Below are 23,259 nucleotides of genomic sequence, written 5' to 3'. Positions count from 1 at the left end.
GAAATGAGACCAAATATCTAATAATTTATTTATTTATTCAGTCTTCATCTAAGGTCAGGGCAGGGATAGATAGACTTTTTTAAGACGGAATAAACAATGTTTGGCCTTTACTTCAGTCCGACTCATAGACGAGTATATAGTCCCTTCCTTCAACACGTAACCAAAAAATTAAATTATCTTATTGGCTCACAAAAACTACGTATTGGTGACGTTGCTGACAAGGAGGGTCAAAAATACGTAATTCCTGTTTAGCTCTGTCGCTATGACTACGACCCCTCTTGCGTTGTACCATAGCCCACTCGATCACGCGCGTCACGACGCAAGCTGCTCGCGCTATAGCTTTGGAGCGCGGATCGAGTGGGCTATGGTTGTACAGATAAGCGTCTTCGCAGGGGTTCAAAATGGAGCCGTCTAAATGCAAGGGTCCGGTAATTATTCGGGAATTGTTTTTAATAGCAATTAAGAAGGTAGTTAGTGAATTTGGTGCCGGTGTTTTGGATTTGGAGTACATCTGTAAAGGTGAAAAGTGTTCGCTAATTCTTTCTTAAGCCAATCATTTCTACTATCCTCATGATTTTGTAAACGAATTTGATGAAGTTAACCAAGGCTTAGTGAATGGTCAGGAGTTTTTTGAGCTTAGTGTTTGGTTAAAACCTGTTCGTGCTGTAATATCTATGAAGACTTTTACTGAATTCTAACTCACTTTTAATTTTCTTGGGTCTTCCTAGTTTTTTTTTTCAGTTGCAAGCCCTATGTCTTGTGTAACTTCCATTTTTAAACAATGTTATTTCAAAAATTACAATCCGAGCGCATTCCAACTTGGCAGACGAAGGGGCAGACGACGTTTATTTGACCCGGATATACATACAACGCCATAACAAAAATAAGACCCGCCTCTTCTTTCATACCCCTCCGTCACGGGTAAGGGGATCGTGGACTAGGACGCGCACCCGACATAACCCTGTTACCCATTCCGTCTTAAAAAAGTCTATCTATCCCTGGTCAGGGTTAATAGTACGTCTTTAAATTTGAATGTTTATGTATTGGGGGGTGAAAGTGAACGTACGATCCCCCCCCCCGCTACTGATCATGATCATAGTGAGGGTCAACTCGATCGGACCTCGCCCCAACTCGCTATGTTTTCGATTTATTAAAAGGGTAGTCAAAGTGTTATAATATTTTGAACTTTATTTCAAATTGTACATTGATTTTTATAATTCCAATTCCAAGTTATTTCAGCTTTAGTTTTTCTTCTTGACAATCCTGCATGACGTAAAAAATATAATTAATGTTCGATGTTAAAAGAAAGAACTGCTTTCATCCTGATTAGGTGTATCAATGCGCGCAAGCTTCGACTTACAAAATAGGGTTGCCTCTTTCCGTCCCACATGTATCCCGGTATTTTCTAGGAATACGGTTTGCATTTTTAACGTCAATTAAACGGGAGTTAATTAGATTTAATAAAGGATAAATTAAGACATACCCGTTCAGACACTTCTTTATCAAGGCAATCATAAAACTAGCGCCGTCAATAAAGTTAAATAAATTTCAATTAGTGTTTAAATGTAAAAGCGCGAGTTGGGATTATCTAGGAGTACTGGCTTAAATTCGTTGCCACGCTTTCGCTATTTGCCGAGTACCGACGTACCATTGGATTCGGCTCGGGACTCGACGAATATCGAATTCGTGTTTTTCCAACAAACTAAATCGACTTGGAAATAACCTGGGAAAATGTTTTCGATCCTCCTTTGACGCAGGAAACTTCCATCAGTATTTTATTAGAAAAGTCTCCTTTAAAACCGGCATTTTTATAGCAGAGTGTGTAAATTTCTTTCATCTGTTTTAAAATGAACAAAATCAAGTGTAGAATAAACAATTAATGTATCTTCCGAGGGGTCCAACACTTCCAAAGATGCCAACGCCATGATTCACTCGTTGAAGCGAGCGTACGGGATTTGGTGGCGAATTGGGGTGGGGTGATAAGGAAAATGGACCCGAAGATTATTTCTGTGTGGTCAAGCCAGCACTCCTTTACAAAACCCTACGTTATGCTTCTTCGAAATCATATCACGAATCATCGACATCTTTCCACCGCTATCACGTTGTTTTTAATCAACTAAACGTATGTTTGTATTTACCACGGGAAAGGCCTTTTCCTTATAGCATAAATCCACCGCCTCAATACTTTTGTCTTCACAAAATGCTATCGATAAACAAAATTACAGCTTTTATGTAATCCGGGAGAGTTCAAGAAATACGAACTACAATTACGTTTCAAGTCCTCTTCACTGACTGTCTGTTTCTCTTCGGCGAAATACGTGGCGAAATTCATGGCCAACAAGACGAAGGAAAAACAGGCGAGAGCAGCGGGGGTTTCCATTTTTGTGTGTACGATTTGAAATGTATCTTCAAATGAGAGTGAAATCTCTGCAAGACCGGACTCGCTTTATACCAACTTCGGAAATGGCGAACAATATTTTCCCACCTGCTTCAAAAGTCTATAACATGATGGCCCCGGTAAGTTAGCAACTTAGCACTGTGTCAAAAAAATCGTTCGCGCCATAGCAAAAGGAAAAAGGCATTAACCGAAGATGCGCGCTTGCCTTAACACGAGTAGTGGCTCGGGATTCGGCAAATAGTCTCGCGCGAAAACGGAATGGGATTGAATCACGGGAAATTCTTATTTTTGGATTCAAATAGTAATACTAAAAATGTTATTCGGACCAGCTTCTATCCTAATCCTCTTCAAGACGGCCAACGTTTTCATCAATAGAAAATATTTCTATTTAATTGGGTTTAACTTATCTTGATTTATAATTAACGTATGCTTTAAATGATGATTACAATTATTAAAGTGTAAGTCACGCAAGAGAAAGACATTATTCGACTAAAATTTGTTGATCAAAATGGATGTTTATTCAACTGTTTAAAACAACTGTACTTCAAACGGACAAATTTCGATTCGTAAGAAATTGCAATACTTGTCTTACAGTAAATATTGTTTCAGACTTTACTTTGTTCACCATACAGGAAATAAGGCCAATATTGTAACGATTAACACCATATTTATTCAGTCCTCATCTAAGGTCAGGGTTAGTGATACGCTGATCGGGTCTCGCCTCTGCACGCTATGTTTTCGATTTACTAAAAAGGTAGTCAAAGTTTTGTAATATTTTGAACTTTATTTCAAATTGTACATTCATTTTTAACTCCAATTCCAAGTTATTTCGGCTTAGTTGCCAGTTTTAACTTGCATACAATCCTGATGAAAAGCAAAAAATAATAATTTCACCTTGATAAGGTGTATCATTGCGCGCAGGCTTCGACTTACCAAAGTGGGTTGCACTTCTTTCTCCCACATTTCTGGGGATATTTTCTAGGAACACGGTTTGCATTTTTTACGGTTATTAAAATGGACTTAATTAGATTTAATAAAGGACAGATTAAAACATACCCGTTCAGACAATTCTTTCCGAGTGCAATCATAAAACTAGCGCCATCAATAAAATTAAATAAATTTCAATTAGTGTTTAAATGAAAAAGCAAGAGTTAGATGTTGAGATTATCTAGGGATACTCGCTTAAATTCATTCCGCATTCGCTATTTGCCGAGTACCGACTCTTCGCCTTGTGTCAACAATTCACACACGGACTAAGACGTACCAGGGGATTCGGTTCGGGACTCGACGAATATCGAATACGTGGAATCCATAGTTTTTCCAACAAACTAAAGCGGTTTTTCGAAATAACCTGTGTAAATATTTTTGCTCCTCCTTCGACGCAGGAAGCATTGAACAGTGATTTAAAAGAAAACTCTCCTTTGATACCAACATTTTTAGCGCAAAGTGGGAGCAGTTCTTTCATCTGTTTTAAAATGAACAAAATCAAGAGTTGAAGAAACCATAATTGTCTCTCCCGAGGGGTCTGACGCTTCCAAAGAAGCCGACGCCATTGACTCATTGAAGCGAGCGGAAGGGATTTGGTGGCGAATTGGGGTGATAAGGAAAATGGACCCGAAGATTATTTCTCGGTGGTCAAGCCGACACTCTTTTACAAAACCCAGAGTTACTTCTTAGAAATATTATATCTTGAATTATCGGAAACGTTGTTTTTAAGCAGCTAAAACTGTGTTTGTAGTTACCAAGGGTGAGGCCTTTTCCTTATGGCAGAAATCAAACGCCTCATGCACAGTTTCGTTTCCGCACAAAACTATTAATAAGCAAAATTACAGCTTTCATACAATCAGGGAGAGTTCAGTAAATACGAACTACACTTACCTTTCATCACCTTTTCAGTGCGTGTCATTTCCTCTTCGGCGAAATACGTGGCGAAATTCATGGCCAACAGAATGAAGGCAAAACAGGCCAGAGCAGCGGGGATTTCCATTTTTGTGTGTAACGATATGAAACGTGTCTTCAAATTCAAAGTAAAATCTCCCAAGTCCAGCAGTCGCGTTTTATACCAACTTTACAATATTTTCCCACCTGCTTCAAAAGCCTGTAACATCATTTCCCCCATAAGTTAGCATTGTGTCGAAAAAATCGTTCGCCCTTTGCAACAGGGAAAAGACATTAACTGAAGATGCCCGCTCGCCTTAAGTAGAGTAACGGCTCGGAATTCGGCAAATATTCGCGCGAAAACGGAATGGGGTATGTATTTATTTGGGTGACTGAATCATAGGTAATTCTCATGTTTGAATTCAGATTGTAATGCAAAACATAATATTATTTGGACCAGCTTCTATTCTGATCGTCTCCAATATGGCGCTTGTTTTCATCAAAAGAAACAGCGGCTACATTTTCTTAAATGCGTTTAACTTATGGTCACTTATAATTAACGTATGCTTTTAATGAAGATTACGATGCTTAATAGGAAGTTTGACTAAAATTTTGTCAAACGAAATGAATGCTTATTCAACTGTTTAAAACAAGTGTACTTAAATTCAAACAGACAAATTTCGAAAGATATCGCAATACTAGTCTTAACAGTAAATATTGTTTCAGACCTTACTTTGTTCACCAAACAGGAAATGAAACCAAACTAATGCATAACGATCAGTCTTCATAAGGTCAGGGTTAATTATATGCCTTTACGTAGAAGGGGGTGAAAACGCACGATGCTCCCCCGCTACCAAAATTAGTACGCCCCACTGATCACGATTAGTGATAGTGGTGATGGTCAACCCGATCAGGGGTGCAATGATCGGGTATCGCCCCAGCACGCTACGTTCTCGATTTATTTTATTAAAAGGGTAGTCAAAGTGTTATAATATTTTTAACTTTATTTCAAATTTTACATTCATTTATAATAATAATTCATTTCGACCAAGAATCAAGTTCATCGAGACAATCCTGATCAAAGTAAAAAAACATTACTGAGTTAGGCGCTATACCAAGAACCGTATCATTTTCAAGTGCATAATTACGACAAGCTTTCACTTACTAAAAATTGCGAATCTTTCGCCCACATTTCGGACGATATGTTCTAAAAAATTTTAAACTCAATTAAACCTAGCTTAATTAAATTTAATGACGCATGAAGTCATACCCTCGCAAACTTTTGATCGTTAACGCATTCGAAAAACTGGAGCCATCAATAAAAATAAAATTTGCATTAGCTTTTAAATGAAAAAGCCCAAAGTTGGAAAATTATACGCGGATTTCTCAATAGCAAAACGTCTTTGTAATCACCTGATCAAAGTGTTTCGCTCCTCCTTGGACGCAGGAAACATCGAACAGTGATGTCATTGAAAATTCCCCTTTGATACCGACATTTTTACCACAAAATGAGGAGATATCTTTCATCTGTTTTAACGAGAAAAAATTAAGTGACGAAGAAATATCGTAACAAATAATGTATCTCCACTCCCAAAAAAGCCAACGAAATTTCCTCTTTGAAGCACGGGATTTGGTGTAAGTGTCCAACCCCGCCGGAATCTAAGGCGAATTTGGGGTAAGAGAAATGACCCGGGTTTTCTTTTTTCCAGTGGTCAAGCCCACAATTCATTAGTTCGGAGATATCGTGTCAAACCTCTGATAACGTAATTTCCTTTTCTTTCAATACGGATTTTATAATTTTACTCTGATCTCGGCTAGTTTTCGCTAATGAATTTGTTTTTAAGCAGCTAAATATGTGTTTGTATTTACCATGGGTGTGACATTTTCCTTATAGCAGGAATCAAACGCCTCATGTACAGTTTTGTTTTCACACGTCGCTATTAAACAAAATTATAGCTTTCATATAATCCGGGAGAGTTCAAGAAATACGAACTACACTTACCATTCAATAACATTTCAGTGCCTGTCATTTCTTCTTCGGCGAAATACGTGGCGAAATTCATGGCCAACAAGACGAAGGCAAAACAGGCGAGAGCAGCGGAGGTTCCCATTTTAGTGTACGATATGAAACGTATCTTTAAAATGAAACTAAAATCTCCCAAAGCCAGCAATCGCGTTTTATACCAACTTCGGTAACGTCGAACAATATTTTCCCACCTGTTTCGAACGTCTATAACAAGATTTCCCCTAATAAGTCTACATCGAAGCGCACACGCCGATTTTTTCTGCGAAATACGAGACAGCGATGCCAATAATCCTTCGCGGTAAAAGGGAAAAGGAGATCTCCGAAGATGCACGCTCGCCTTAAGACGAGTATCCAATCCCAACTACTCGGGATTCGGGACAAATATATGACGTAGGGACTTGAAATAAACCCGGGAAACAGAATGGGACAAGTAATTTGGGATCGAACCGTTGAAAATGCCGTTAGCAGACTTAAATTGAGCAATTTTGCTTCAATGTTTGATCATCCGCTTCGCTCTTCAAACAGCAAAAATGTCGAAAGATATTAGAATTGCATACGCCACGGGTAAATATGGATTCAAAGTTAACGTGGTTAAAACCATTACATTGGAATCACAAGAAATATGAATACATTAAAGTATTTGGATTTAACAACGATTAAAATCATGTTTATTCAGACTAATTCGAATATATGGGGTACAAGTCACGGCGTTTAGTTTTGAATTTACTTAAATGTGCGTTTGGGGGTGAGCGCGAACGCACGACCCCCGCTACCAAAAATAATACGCCCCACTGATCACGATTAACGATAGTGGTGAGGGTCAACTCGATCGGGGTGCAGTGATCGGGTCTCGCCCCAGCCCGCCTCCTCAAAGATCAAGGCCGCATCGACACCAGGTCGCATTTTACATCAGAAAGTGCTCGCAGAAATACGAGCATAATTCCAAACCAAATCATAGAGGAGGTACATAGAAAGGAAGAGAGTCAAAGCAGGAAGTTAATTTGAACGGCACAGTGGTTACCGTTTGTCACACGCGCACCTAACTCGGCGCAAAAACCGGAGGAGATAGTCGTCACGTGATTCTTTACGAATGAAAGTCAAATGAATATGGTAAGAACTGCCTCCGTGGTCAGTGGAAATTTTTACATTCAAAATCCCTGACCAAATGTTGCCTATATCCCTGGGACCATTTTAAGGTATTTACCAGAGCCCACTTCATAATTGCATCTGTCTCATATTTTGCATTGCTCGAAGCAATCATGGTTTGATATAACAAACGAAATCCCTGACATTTCCCTGACGTTTTAGGAAACTTTTTCAAATCCATGACTTATGTCTGACTTTTTTCCCTATTTTCCATTATCCCTGACTTATCCAGGTTCCGTACAAACCCTGGTGGTTGTAAACAAATTTCTCTCTCATTTTGTTTTCTCTATTGCGCATGTGGGGAACTAACGGAGCCAGTGAAAGGGGGGGGAAGCTTCCGTTGAATTTGATTCCCTCCCAGCCCAACGCACTTACTGTTAAAATTTCTTAAGCACTCTTTCATTATTACTAAGTTCAAAGTTGCGATCCTAAATCTCAAACGAATGCGTTTCAAGTTGAATTTTGTAGAGGAGCTAAAAAAGGCGATGGTGGTGTGTGTGGGAGGTAGAGATGGGGTGGTGTTGTAAACCACCTTGAGTTAAATAGGGTTTTCCGCTACAAGCATCATCACGTCGTAAGAGAAATCTTTCCTTTTCTTGTTCAAGCACCCCCAACCCCCATTCCTTGTGTACATTGAAACCCCTCGCCCCCACCGTATTAAAAGGAAAAAGAAGTTGCGTCCCCCGGAACCCCCTCCCTCCTTCCTCTTTACCTAATCTCGACTAACTTAACCCCCACTCACCCCCCAGGGGATGCCTCCCCTCCCCCCAACAAGGTTTCATTCTAAGAAAACATCCGGAATATGCCTTTTCGCTTTAGTCACAACTTACAAGTTGATTGAAGAAATAGCGCTTTTTAATTTTAAAGCTTACGTATAGAAGATTATATTGTTAAATTAAATTTCAACTGAATTAGTTAATTTTAATCGCGATAGACTAATAATTGAAGGATATATTTGAAATTTACACGAAAGGTAAGCTTGGTTTCACCATAAGTTTATAGGTGATATGTTAAATGATAAGTATGAATGGCACTACCTATACAAGTTCGTAATGCTACTGAGATGGACTTACAGTTCTCGAGATAACTAGTTCGAGAAGGAGAACGACAATTAAGCGAGTCAATTGAAGTCCTAAGTACTCTCGGTGGTGGTTAATTTTGCATGCAGGACCAAGTTCCATCTAGGTCCTATTTAGTCTGTGCATTACTAAGCCCAAATTTGACAGCAGCGCCTCACTCACCAGGCCTCCCTCGCGCTTTACCCTGAATCTATGACCTACGTCACTCACTCACTTCGAAATTACAAGCCGTTCAGTTTCTAAGTTACCAGAGATTAATTAAACAAACTTATGGATGGCCAACATATCTTATGGTTTCATGTAATATTTGGTTCATTTTCTACAGTAGATAAGTGTTTCCAAATATAGTTTGATAACCTATTGCAAGTTTCCAACTGGACCAGCCTAGGTGACAATTATGGTCAAATTCATTTAACAACAAACAACAGATAGGCAAGTACTATTCTATTATACGAAAAATTACCGTTCCAAGACGAAATTCCCCAATTTTAAATTTCCCTGACACCCGTGGTTAAATTAAACTCCCCGACTTTTCCAGGTTTTTACCGGTAACAGTGGTAATTTTAAAATTATCCAAAAAATCTCATCACGAAATTATACCATTTTCTTTGAATGGGAACATGTAATGTCAGCTTCGTTCTTAGAGCAAAGTCAGACTGATTTAAACTAAAGGTTAGCGCCTCTTTGGTTAAGTGAGCGACCCCTCAAATTTCCGAGGATGCTCTCGATCCCTTATCTCCTGCCTCCCTTCTTTGGGAGAAGGCCCATCTTCCTCCTCAGCTTCCCTCCATCCCTCCCACCACATTATTTTTTTTTTTTTTTTCCTTTTACCCCGTTTGTACTTTCTTTGCCTGCCTTGTAGAAATCTCAAAGGGGTTCAAAGGGGATTCCAGGGGTAACCCCCCCCTCTCTCCCCAAGATATTTTTTCTTCCTTAACTAGCTTAGAGATTGACACAGCTAGTAAAAGTGTAATTTAATATTAATGGCCAATTTTATATCGAATTAAATTAAAATGTCCCCAAGAATTAATTCACTAATTATCCAATTAATATTTTAGAATTAATTGCCGGTAGGTCACGTGTTATGAGAAAATACTTATAGGACCTGTGTAATTAAGAACCCAGCCAAAAATTTTAATCCCTTATAGGAAAAATAGGAATTTTTCCCCCCTGAATTATAGGATTTTATAGGAGAAAATGAAGTGTTTTTATAGGAAAATATAGGACAAAAGTGCTATGTAGAAAAATCTAACAAAATAAATAAGAAAATGGATTTTATTTGAAAAGAGGAACTCAATGCTAAACTATACGAAAACTTGGACTAAGTCAAAAATATAGTATATTATAGGACCTTTCATGAAATTATAGGATAATATAGGACGCGTTGAAAAATATAGAACCGCTGGGCTCCCTGGAATTAACAAAAACAAATCAAAGAACAAATTCAAACGAAAATCATATTTTACTTTTAATCCAAAATCTATTAAATGCTTTATATTGACAATTTAACAAGCGTTTGATTCAAGTGCATGGCAATATTTAGTTCGAGCCATCAATTTCCCACTGAGTTAGATAACCATCGGCGTCCTTGTCCAGCAATTGGACTTGCCTTTGGACATCTTGGGGCACTGGATAACCCATTAGCCTATGTTGATTGGTGACCCATTGCACGGCCTCTCGCAATTGCAGGCGTCCGTCTCGGTCGCCATCAGCTACGGCGAAGATATGTTTCAAATGTGCTTGACTCTGCTCTTGCATGACGCGCAATTCCTGAACGGGGACGGTCTTGTTTATCGGGCATTGTCCGGTTCGGCCCAATCCGGGGAAGGGAGACGAGGACTTGGGACACAGGCACTTGTCGCAACCTTTGCCCGAGCGACACTTGCCAGCGCAATTGCAACCGAAGATATTGCATTTACCAGTTGCGCAGTATGGAGTCCCTTTGGTGCAATCGTTGCAATGGTGAGTCCAGGCCAGGCAGTTGCTGAAGAGGCAAGGAGCGCCGCAACATAATCCTTCGACACCCTGATTGGTTGAGAGCAGTACGACCACGCTGGCCACCAGCGTTAGAGTGATCATAGAATTCATTTTGCGAATCTTAACAACCAGCTTTGAGTGGATGGATATTGAAGAAAGTTTTCGAACAAAAAATCAGTGAAACTGACAAAAGTCCAAATTAAATTTTTTAGAAAAGGTCAAATTTATTTTTTAGAAAAGTTCAAATTTATTTTTTTAGAAAAGGTCAAATTTATTTTTTAGAAAAGTTCAAATTTATTTTTTTAGAAAAATTCAAATTTATTTTTTTAGCAAAATTCAAATTTAATTTTTTAGAAAAGTTCAAATTTATTTTTTTAGAAAAATTCAAATTTATATTTTTAGAAAAATTCAAATTTATTTTTTTAGAAAAATTCAAATTTAATTTTTTAGCAAAATTCAAATTTAATTTTTTAGAAAAGTTCAAATTTATTTTTTTAGAAAAATTCAAATTTATTTTTTTAGAAAAATTCAAATTTATTTTTTTAGAAAAATTCAAATTTAATTTTTTAGCAAAATTCAAATTTAATTTTTTAGAAAAGTTCAAGTTTAATTTTTAAGAAAAGTCAAAATATCCATTTTCAATTAAAAATGTCCAATTTTAATAACAAATACTGTTTTATTTATTTTAAGGGGTATAGGGGTTAGGTATAAACTAAACTTACCCAAGTTAATATTTAAAGTCTTTTAAAGATGATCTGTCTTAAAAGACTCCTTAGATCGTAATAACAAATTGAAATGAACATAATTTCAACTTGGTTAGAAAATAAACTAATCAAATAACGTATTAAATATCAAGTGATTCGTAAAAATCCAAACAAAAGCGAAATTATTTTAATTATCACCTGATACGCTTGTCAAGTTTTAAAATTATAAAAACCATTCATCAAACGTCAGCCTTAATTTTGCCTAAATCCGCTAAAATAATTTGCGATTTCAAAGATTTTAAAGATTTTGTCAGTAAATTTGACCTTACTCGTAGACATATATGCCAAGTAACGAATAAAAACGTTCGATGTCATACGATAATTATCGATACACGACGATTGCTTTTCTAATATAAATTTTAACCGCAACGTTTGAAGTTTTAAAAACTCGAAAGTTAATCGGATGTTCTTGAAAATAATATCTATGCAAATTAAGGATTTTATGAAATCCGATAGTACTGCGGAAAAGGGGAATTAGAATTAAATTTTCAAGTTTTATTAAACAGTTTAGTTGTTGAAGTGATAGCGTGAACACACCGAGTGGTTTTCATCGCAACTTATCGTAGCCACACAAATTAGGTAAGTTTAAAATTCGGTTAGCTGCGCCCCACGATTTTCGAGGGACACTTGGAGCAATAAGTGTGTAAAAGAGATTCACTCATTAAAAGCAATTCTAAGATTATTTAAAAAGAAATTGGAGAGTAATTAGCCCATAGACATGCTCATGAAGCCAAAAATTTTAATTTAAAATTAGGAGAAATAGGAATTTTTTCTCCCGAAATTATAGGATTTTATAGGAGAAAAAATCATGTGTTTTTATAGGAAAATATAGGAATAAATATATAATTTCATGAATTTATAGGACAATTCATGAATTTATAGAGCAATTCATGAATTTATAGAGCAATTCATAAATTTATAGGACAATACATGAATTTATAGGACAATTCATGAATTTATAGATCAATTCATAAATTTATAGAGCAATTCATAAATTTATAGAGCAATTCATAAATTTATAGAGCAATTCATGAATTTATAGAGCAATTCATGAATTTATAGAGCAATTCATGAATTTATAGAGCAATTCATATATTTATAGAGCAATTCATGAATTTATAGAGCAATTCATGAATTTATAGAGCAATTCATGAATTTATAGAGCAATTCATGAAACTATAGAGCAATTCATGAATTTATAGAGCAATTCATGAATTTATAGAGCAATTCATGAATTTATAGGACAATACATGAATTTATAGAGCAATTCATGAATTTATAGGACAATACATAAATTTATAGGACAATTCATGAATTTATAGGACAATTCATGAATTTATAGGACAATTCATGAAATTTTATAGGATATTATAGGACAGGCTAAAAAATATAGAATTTATACGCCAAAAAATAACTCTGACAATATTCAATTTGTTTGGCAGGAAGTCATGAAGTCCGTAATAGCATCGGCAATTCTAATTGCCATCGTCTTCCTGGCGAATTATCCCACGGAAAGCCAAGGGCACTGTTGCGTGTCGAAATGCAAATTGAATTGCATGGCAATGAACGGCATGTGCGATGATTGCACCGTAAAAACGCCTTGTTGCGGAAAAGGAAAGTGCAACCCTTTCTGTTGTAAATGCAAAGGCGATTGCCGAACGGGCGTCGGTTGCGTCAACTGCAATTGCCCGAAACGCGCGTGGGACAGCCTGTACGGCAACGAATATAACCAAGTAACCGAGGAAGAGCAATTGCAAGGCGACCGAGAACACATCGACGAGATCATGGCTGAAGCGGACACGGACGGAGATCACATGATCAATCTACCCGAGTTCCAGGATTGGCTGCAATCGCAACCCGATAAACAAAGAATTTTAACGAACGTCAAGGACGAATTCAAACAACTCGACGTCAACAACGACGGTTACATTAGCCGAAAAGAAATTGATTAAACAAATAATTGTAATTAATCCAAGTGGAAATAAATATTCGCATTTGATATTTCCTCTACGGCGCACTTTTATTCTTAATCTTAAAATATAAGAAATTATTTTGCTGCTTTATAGGATTGGAATTATTTTGCTGTTTTATAGGATTGAAGTTATTTTGCTGTTTTATAGGATTGGAATTATTTTGCTGTTTCATTGGATTGAAATTATTCTGCTGTTTCATAGGATTGAAATTATTTTCCTGTTTCATAGGATTGAAATTATTCTGCTGTTTTATAGGATTGAAATTATTTTGCTGTTTCATAGGATTGAAATTATTTTGTTGTTTTATAGGATTGAAATTATTTTACTGTTTTATAGGATTGAAATTATTCTGCTGTTTTATAGGATTGAAATTATTTTGCTGTTTTATAGGATTGGAATTATTTTGCTGTTTTATAGGATTGAAGTTATTTTGCTGTTTTATAGGATTGGAATTATTTTGCTGTTTTATAGGATTGGAATTATTTTGCTGTTTTATAGTATTGGAATTATTTTGCTGTTTTATAGGATTGGAATTATTTTGCTGTTTTATAGGATTGGAATTATTTTGCTGTTTTATAGGATTTGAATTATTTTGCTGTTTTATAGGATTGGAATTATTTTTGCTGTTTTATGGGATTTTACTGGAGAAGCAAATTAGTTTAGATAGGATAACACAGGAAGAGCAAAGATATTGCAACGCGGTGGTGGGTTAGACAGTTATTTTGCTACTAAACAACCATTATACTGTATTGCATTCCAAAATTTTGTCCAAAAAAATGGAGACCAAAGTGAATATTTTCATATAGATTAGGACATCACGTACGCCGAAACTTTCAAGAATTATACATACCTATGTATAATTTTATTTCTAAATTTAAAACTCGAGGACCAAGTAACAGGGAGTGTACTTGGTAGAGGAAGGGTTGATATTATCGGCGGTGGGGGGGGGGGGGTGAGTTTTCTTTAAGTCAATTGAAAGGGAAAGCGAATGCTTGTTGAACGTTCCTCCAAATCGGCCCCTTTCAAAGACGCTCTTTTCATCATCGCAATCGCATCACGATGATAGCTTTCCTCCTTCATAAACGTCCTCAAAGCAAATAGTCCCTACATTTAAGACGAGCTGAGACTGTTCAGGCAGTCAGGCAGTCCATCGGGAGCTGCCGTGGATGGGCTGCTAGATCACTACTCTCCGACTGCTTTATTTCCTTACAAAGGAGCTCCTGAGAAGCTGGTATCCATCCATCCTTTGGACCTCGTAATTGGGTCTTCCCGCCACCGCCATCCCTCTCCCCCCCCCAAGGGGAAGGGGGGAGGGGGGGGGGGTTGAGTAAGTAGATGGTGAAATGAAATCAGCCCCGTAATTGCGCAATTAAAGAAGGCTTCTAAGAACTCCCCGGAGACGTACAGTCCCCTACCTTATATGTTAGAAAGACGTTTTCAACCCTTTCCTATTCATTCTGCATATAGCAAAAGATGCATGCTTACCGACGACACTAGCTATTCACTAAGTATCTCAACTGGATTTTTTATTTTTTACCTTTTTTTAATTTCAAGAAGGTGGTATCTTAATTTATTCCAAAGGTGTTGGATGGCTTATTTTAACTCCGTATTTGTCAGTCCGCACAACTTTATCTACTGGCGCTAACCGTAAGTCGAGGACTATGGATGGACAAATCAGACGCTTGAATTAAGTTGGGGTCCACGGGCCCCTGAAGTTAGTTTAGCAATGAATAAATGAAATTGAATGGCGATCTAATTAATCCAGAGATGAAGTCAAGGGGAGTTAAAACGCAATAGTGTCTTTGGAAAAATTGACAAAAAATTGAAAAAACGTGTATTGCAATGCATTGACGTTTGAAGGAGAGCTATTTCTTTAGTGAACTTCTTAACCTCTCTCTAATTGTAAAATCTCAAATGAAACATTTACACTGTTAATGCAACAAGGAAGGGAAACACTAATATTTTGTTGTTTTCGAAAATAAGTTTTAAGCAGTTGGTCCTAAAGGTACTGGAGGACAAACTCGGACATCGTCGAGGTGAATTCTGTAGGAGTGGACACTTAACAGCATCGTTTATTTTAGTTAGTTACCATATTCTTGTATTTAGGAAGCTAGGATCTAGTCAAACGTTCGTATCTACATGTTTTTGGGGCGTACGTCGTAGCGGTGAGGTGAATTGGCGCATCACGTCATATTGAAAGGCGCGGCGTAAAGAAGCGAGAAAAGATTGGGTCATCACCAAGGGACAAGGCGGATAGAACCGGAACGGAGAGAGACATAGGAACTCCTAGCTCTATATTGAAACTAAAAGCTTTTCAAAGGAGCTAGGCTTCAGAGCGGGACGACGAGCCGCAATGGCAATGGCAACAACTAAGGCTTCCTTTTAAGCCCTTTATAGGAATCCGCTTGGCAAATATGTTTAAAAGTTTCCCATCCCCCATACCAGAAATTAAGAACGCACCGTCCCCCATAGATATCCCCAATAAACAAACTCAAAATCTGTATACCTATAACTTGGATTTGGGCGTTCCAAGTTATAGGAAGGGGGTGTTCCAAGTTAGGAAGGGGGTGTTCCATTTTAAGGCTAACTGTTCCAAGTTAGGAAGGGGGTGTTCCATTTTAGGGCTAACTGTTCCAAGTTAGGAAGGGAGTGTTCCATTTTAGGGCTGACTGTTCCAAGTTAGGAAGGGGTGTTCCATTTTAGGGCCGACTGTTCCAAGTTGGGACTGTCATCTAGCTTTTCTAAAACCTATTTTGCAGGAAAAGTAAAGGCCGTAGCGGTCTGCAAATGGGTGCAATAGTCGATCGGCAATAGTTCAAACTTAAGGTATTGATCAACTTGTTCACTTAAGTAAATTATTTAAGATGATGCTGGTGTAAGACGCAATTCTAGTCGTCTTTAGGCGATTTTAGTTTAATTGATATTAATATTTCTTATATCTATGGGGTAACAGCCCCTACCCCCTGTCCCCCTTCAGTTCATACAGCCATTTCGCATATATACATCGCCAAGATATTTTAATATAGAAAGATGGTCGAGGCGGTGGGGGGAGCGGGGTGGGGGGGTGAAGCCTCCTTTTCGGTCGCTTAATTGGCAATAGGGAAGTGTCCTCCTTGCTTCCTTGTGTCCCCCCTTGAAGGAGAGGAGAGGGATGAAGGGGACAGGGAGAGGGGGTAACTCTTTTAACACGGTCGCTCCATTGGACTCTATTAGTATGACGTTTCCTTTTAGCCAGAGCCAGAGGACTGAGAGGAGACGTAGTTCTCTTTCGTTTAAGAACTTTTATTTGCGCGACAGAACAGAACAGTACATTCCCGAGTGCCGGCCGCTTCCCATGCATGGACTCTTTCATACCATTCCAAAGAGGACAGGGGTACCAGGAAGTCAGCTAACATTATTTTCAATGACTTCCCCAACTCGTGGTGCATGGCTACCTTTAAACAGTAATTGATAACTTTGAAGGTATAAATCTTTTCTTGAAAGTGACCTTGGTAAGTTGGTATACTAGAAACGAATACAGATCCTACACTCTGTATACATATTTGTATTGCAAAGTTATCACAATTTTCAAGTCCTCTATAGAGGGTTTATGGGATCCATGTCGCAACTAACTTGCAAAGCAGCCAAAAATAACAGAATTTTCTATAGAGAGAGAAAGAGCGAGAACGGTGGTCCTAAATTTGATTAGACATTCGTTTTAGGACCAAGATGGTCGGTCACATACTGGTAAGAGTGTCCTTCTGCACCCCAACCACGTCAGAACTGTGCACTATTAAGGTATAAGGCGTATTAATACGCAGTTCTAAATCTCGTATATGGATGGCCAAGCAAAGAAATAGAAGACTGTGTATGTATACTTTGCTTTTAGGGATTTTTCGTTTCAAGTTTTTCGTTAAAAATTTCAAAAGCTTCTAATTTGGACGGTTAATTGAGGTTTTTAAATTTTTGTAGCCTCCGCTTAATTGGGTTAAAAGAAATGAAATATTATTCAATGAAAGCGCCTTTAAGTGTCTTTTATAAATGCAAATTTTTAATTCAATAATATTTTGGTATTTTTTGAACTTTGGAAATTGTTATATTACTTAGGTCCTAAATGCGATCATCTCACAACATCATTTCGAAATTTTAGAACATCCCTAAACCACTAATCAAATCATAACTCGAAAACAGTGTCCCTTGTTATGACAAAATGGAGATAGAACATACCTGATTCAAAATTTATTTCCCAAAGAACATCCCCATAACTTTAATTTATCAGAAACACTCAATATACAGTATAACCTCTTAGAGCTTTGAGAACCGGACATTTTTCGGCATATTTCGTGAATATTATATCAATAACTGTTGACATTATTCTGAATATCTTTTATTGAAATCATGAAGCATTTGTATCGCAATTGATTTGTACTTAATCAATTGAAAGTCGAGCTAAGCGAAGAAATCACGAAACGATCAAAAAAAAAGTTTTCAAAATCCGATAAGGAAAGAAATATATGATATGGAAATCATTTGCAACAATTATCGTAAAGCCCCCCAGGAGATCAAATCCAATAAGATTTAGGTACATTTGCATATTGAATCGATGGATCCATATAACAGACAATTGTCTGAACTGATATCGAGGGGCTAATTACTGTCAGATTTACTGTGTAATCATTTGTAATCATTTTAGCACTGCCAAGGGCAGGGCTTTTAAAGATTACGCGTAATCAGATTTCCATTAAAAAAATTACGTGTAATAATTTTGGCACTGTCAAAGGTACAGTGGTATACAAACCGATTACACGGAGTGACCGACCCCTCGGATCATATTTACAAAAATCTATGCCCCCTATTTTCATAGTGAATATATTTATTTAAAGGGAATATGACACGCAACCTAGAGAGGAATCGAAGTAAAGTCAACATATCTATGAGTAAAGTTCGAAATGAAATCAATAAAAATAAGACATCTAAAAGGCGATTTCGGAATATTAATACTAAATTTAAGTTTGGACAGATTGAGGAAAACTTTTAAGGAAAAAAGAAATAGGTATCAAGGAAACGCCTTCGATTCTTAGAGAACAAGAAAATACTGGCTCAGAAGTTTGAACAGAATCGCCCAATTCTTATAAACCAATCAACTTAAGTGCTAAAACTAACTTCAAAGTGGTTTTAGTTTAACATAAAATAAGACTTATACGAGAGACTTCAAACGTCATAACCACGAGGCTTAACAGAACTTTCAGGAAAATCCTTCGCGGCGGATTTCATAGCCATATAACACACTAGCTGTTAACCGCGACGTCGCTCGCGTGTAATAAGAACTTCCATCAAAATGATATAAAGAATGCGTACATTTTACTGATTCGACTAATATTTTTGTAGCCGTGCCCTAGGATCGAAGGCACTCGGCGTTGCCCGTCAGCCCGTCGGAATGTATTTTTTTTTTTTGATTACTTTTCACGCGGACATTATCTTCCATAAAGAAGGCTTTTTAAATTTCTGGCCGCCATTTAAAAAGATGGCAACAAATCGAACCCGAAAGACCATTCAGACCGTCTATAGATTAAAGGAAAGCAGTGTACTAAATATTTGCGAAATCGGTTGAAACGGACGGACGTTGTTGCATAGAGAAGATGTTTTTACATTTCTGGGCGCCATTTATTAAGATGGCGGCGGATTTGGGGGGAAATCTTTCTTAGTACGCGCCTACTACTACTTATGAGTAACGTTCCTGCAAATTTTCAGCCTTCAAGGGCAAGCGGTTTGGACTGGGTGTTGATTATCAGTCAGTCTGTCAGGACTTTGATTTATATAGATATAGAAGATATGAATTTTAAAATTTTTCGCTGTGAAATTCGTAAACCTCACGCTGGGCACCACGTAAACTTTCACATCCACTTTCTCTTAATTTCTATTTGCATTTGCCACTATGATATACACACAGAGCACACTACACCGCATCTCCTCTGAACCAATTAAAAGTTCTTAACATAAATTAAAACCATTTTAAAACCACCGCGAAACTTCGCAATCTCAAAATAAGTCCGTTTTATAAAACCTCTCATTCTTAAAACGAACACATTCCCCGTATAAACCAATGCAAATTCAACCCCTTTCTTAAATTGAAAATGAAATATATAATCTGGTCGAATTAGCTCTTGACAAATATTCTATTAAAGATAAGGAAAATTCGGGGGAAAAATCCAGACCAAGAATTAAGGACGGCATTCGCAGTCTTGAAAGTAACCTAAATTAGCATTGAAAAGGCGCTTTTCCAATGGGAATAGGATCGCCTTCTTAGCTTGCAACCGAGTGTATACTAGAAGAGGAAGGAGTCCATCTGTCAAGTCGTTAAAACCGTCCGGAATTAAATTTTCTAAAAGTGACTCGAGCTTTCAGTTTCAAGTAAGTTTCAACACCGTTGAGAAAAAGACACTGAGTCTGAAGCGGGGGGTTCTTTCCCCCGTCCGTCTTTGGTAATAACCCCCTAACCCCTTCCCCCAAACCAGGGTTACAAAAATAGTAGCGGAAACCAAAAGGTGTTCAACAGAGAAAACGTTAGAAAAGGAAAGGACACCCAAAAGATAGTGGATGTAACTTGAATTTTAGAGGAAAAATGTCGCAAGTGTTTGTTATAAAGTTAATTAATATTATTGTGGGGTTTGTTTTACGAAATTGAAGGAAGGGTTGATTGCCAGGATATGAAATTGAAATTCATTTTCCCTGATTATTATATTTTTTGGGAAAACAAATGTTGATTGATTGTCAATGTTATAATTAAGGGATATTTGTTAAAAATAATATTACTGCCTTATAAACAAGCGCATTGAAATTCATGAAATTCCCTGACATTGTCGCTCATTTTAAATTTCCCTGATCTTTTAACCTATCTTCAAATTCCCTAATTTCATTAAAATTCGTGAAATTCCCTGACCTTTTAACCAATTTATAAGCTCCCTGATTTCATTAAAATTCATGAAACTCCCTGACATTGTCGCTCATTTTAAATTTCCCTGATCTTTTAACCTATCTTCAAATTCCCTAATTTCATTAAAATTCGTGAAATTCCCTGACCTTTTAACCAATTTATAAGCTCCCTGATTTCATTAAAATTCATGAAACTCCCTGAACTTTTAACCTATTTTCAAACTCCCTGACCTTTTAACCTATTTTCAAACACCCTGACCTTTCAACCTATTATTAAACTCCCTGACTTCGTTGAAATTCGTCAAACTCCCTGACAGTTTCGCTCATTATTAATTTCCCTAACCTATTTTTAAACTCCCTGACCTCTGCCGGTTCTCCCTGACGCAAGCAAGCAAGGCAACCAAACCCCAATTAAACAGAACTCAAATTGTGCAAAACAAACCAATTCATAAAATTTAGAAAGATACGTCGTCGTGGCATTCAGTATATGGGGGGGGGGATGCTTTGGCTAGGAAGGGGGGGGGTAGTTTTAGTTGCGGAAATGATTAAGCAGTTTTAAATCCATTCTCAATTACCTTTGCCAACGACAATCTCACCCTTCTTGGTTCGCCAGCGACCCCTACCCCCCTACCAAGCCCAACCAAGTTCCTTCCTTTTACTATACAACTAGGCCAAGTCCCCCAACCAACCTAAGCCTTTGCCAGCTACCTAGAGAAAGGGCCGGGGCGTGCGTGCATACTTAGTTCTTTATTTCATTTTAGAACTTAAAACTTGGGATACCACCACCAGAGGAAAGTCTAGAGCAGCAGTGGTCCAAGTCACATGAACTATTCCGCTAATTATTGTCGCGGAAAGAAGAGCTACCCATGATGCACCACGCACCGCACTGTCTCAGTGGAAATTAAAAAGTGCGACTAAAGAAGAAGGACATTGTCCTCTCTTCGCCTCATTTGCAGCTAAAGTGATAAACTAAAGAGGGCTAGGACCGAGGGGGTAGACGCTCTGGATCTCTGTGTACACCCGAGTTCAAAAGAGTTCAGCTTTGACAGTGCATTGAGTTCGGCTAGGACATCGGTCAAAAATGAATAATTCCCCAGAAATATGAAAAACACACGGAACTCCCAAATAATAATCAGGAAATAAAAATTACAAATTATCAGGGAAATATTTCAGATAGAAATTCATCTGTTATGACGTGGGCAAATGCGCGATCCCTCGGTACGGGGGGGGGGGAGTGTTGAATCCCGATTAAGAGACTGGGATTCAAAGAAACGACTGGAAAGAAGCATTATTAATGGTCGGAGTTTCTTTCCAGAGGTTCCAAATTAACGGAGCCATTTAGCCGTGTTAACCAAGTAATTAATCCCTCACAAAAAAACACCAGCTAAATTCCACAAAAGTGACGTCACAAAAAGTCGCAAAAAGTTATTTCATTCCCCCACCACTCTTATATGGCATAGACCGTAACGCCATCTGTCTCCATTTACAGCACCGACGATAAATTCCAAGGCACAGTAGTGACGTCACGATTTAAAATTCGAAGAGCAATGACGTCATATTGAATAGTTCTATTTTGGTAGGTAAACCTTAATTATTTTCCCACCCAGCATCTCCCTATTACGTCACCAGCGCCATTTTATACCTTATAAAGCACTACACAACGCAGGATAACAATAGTAACAAGTTGTTACGTCATAATTGAAGTAGTTCTTACATGTAAGGGGCGATTATCAGTAGTAGGGCTACCTAACATGACATTTACCTCACATTAAATACAATTTAACCATAATTTCAAAATTAATTACGCAAGCTTTATACAAAAATGCATTGAACTTTAACCTTTTACCTCTAAGCAGAAACAACTTAGGCCTATTACTAAATTAACTAGAATTCAAAAATCAAAACATGCTCTCCTAACCCAATAAAGTTGTTTTCGAACTTATCCCGCCAAAATATAACATGCTAAGCCTTGCTAATTGAAAATGTATTGTTTTTACGACTTACCGTCAACAGCTTCCGTGCACGAAGACGTTTCTCCCGTAGGCCGTAGATCCCTTCCCGTACACCGTCCCGTCCAAAAAAAATCCTCGGCATCCGATAGTGTTCTCAAAAGTTTAAAGTTTACAAAAACCACAAGTCACAAGTCACAAAGATGAGAGTAATTCCGTCACAACGCGATTAACACTTTCACAAGTCACTTAAAACATAACGCGCAATGTCCGTAGAAGATAATAGTCCTTAAAATTAAGATTAAACATATTTAAAAACATCAATAAACTTTGAACGTCCGATGACCATCAAGTTAACTGAGCGAGACCCTTCTTCTCGGATTTGATTTGCTGAGGGGTATCACGTGATCAACAGTCTTACCGGAATACAATTTTTTTTTTGCTCCTTGGTTATATTTGAATTTTCAAACTATTTAACTTTACAATTAGCACGTAATTAACTAGCATATTAATACATTATAATAATGCGAGGCATATATCGTATTTTACTATCGAAATAGGCAAAATATTTCATAGAGAAATGCATCATTATTCGATAAACGCCGGTTTGAATTTCCAATTACGTCATTTTGTACAGGGAGTCAGGGATGGACATAATCTTAAGAGCCGTACATAAGCACACGTAAACACCTGTTAAATGTTAAAAGTCTGAGGGTCATCTGTGGTAATTTCTACATAAATCAAAATAATTAGCATCTATACGGATTTAATTGTACTAAATTAAGAGTCCCGTAAAATTCCGAAAATTTCTATCGTAAAATTATTACTTTTTTCCAGCACTGTACTAATTTCTTCCAAGGGAATGAATGAAGCATCTAGGATGATGCTTGTAATTATCGTAATCAATAGATGTAATTAAACTAAATACGATATATTATTACTCCAAACACAATAATATAAAATAGTTTAAACTTAAACTTCGGTTACTGGGTATAATTATATGTCTTAATTTTGAAAAATAAGGTACGTGACGTCACATTCGCGACTTTTTATTCATGTGATAGGCCATCTTCCCCATCCTCCATCCGTCCCATCGTTCTCCAAGAGGCTAAAGAAACGGTGAATTTTTGAGCGACAGAGCGAGTCGGGCGCCAAGT

At 37.4% G+C, this 23,259-nt stretch overlaps 2 protein-coding genes and 1 non-coding gene across 3 annotated transcripts in view; 1 reads left to right on the top strand and 2 right to left on the bottom strand.

Moving 5' to 3' along the window:
- The window catches only part of pros (homeobox protein prospero), a 145,961-nt gene extending 123,138 nt beyond the window's left edge, over positions 1-22,823 (bottom strand). The window contains exon 1 of the mRNA XM_089836062.1: positions 22,158-22,823. The gene's annotated coding sequence lies outside the window, so the exon portion shown is untranslated. The remainder of the gene's footprint in view (positions 1-22,157) is intronic.
- Positions 7,043-7,205, bottom strand: LOC149678034 (U1 spliceosomal RNA). Its single transcript, XR_016366349.1, has one exon. It is a non-coding gene; the product is annotated as a U1 spliceosomal RNA (small nuclear RNA).
- Positions 11,654-13,264, top strand: LOC149678033 (uncharacterized). Its single transcript, XM_089837054.1, has 2 exons — positions 11,654-11,847; positions 12,711-13,264. The coding sequence occupies exon 2, from the start codon at positions 12,717-12,719 to the stop codon at positions 13,218-13,220; it is 504 nt and encodes a 167-aa protein (XP_089693180.1). The 5' UTR covers positions 11,654-11,847; positions 12,711-12,716; the 3' UTR covers positions 13,221-13,264.
- Positions 22,824-23,259: the final 436 nt, after the last annotated feature.

Source organism: Phalangium opilio, unplaced genomic scaffold, assembly GCF_054372755.1.
Source record: "Phalangium opilio isolate 3A_F unplaced genomic scaffold, DU_Popi_V2 ptg000042l_1, whole genome shotgun sequence".
NCBI classification, from domain to species: domain Eukaryota; kingdom Metazoa; phylum Arthropoda; class Arachnida; order Opiliones; family Phalangiidae; genus Phalangium; species Phalangium opilio.
Note: the sequence above shows the minus strand (reverse complement) of the source record. Positions and strands in the feature narration are given on the sequence as shown.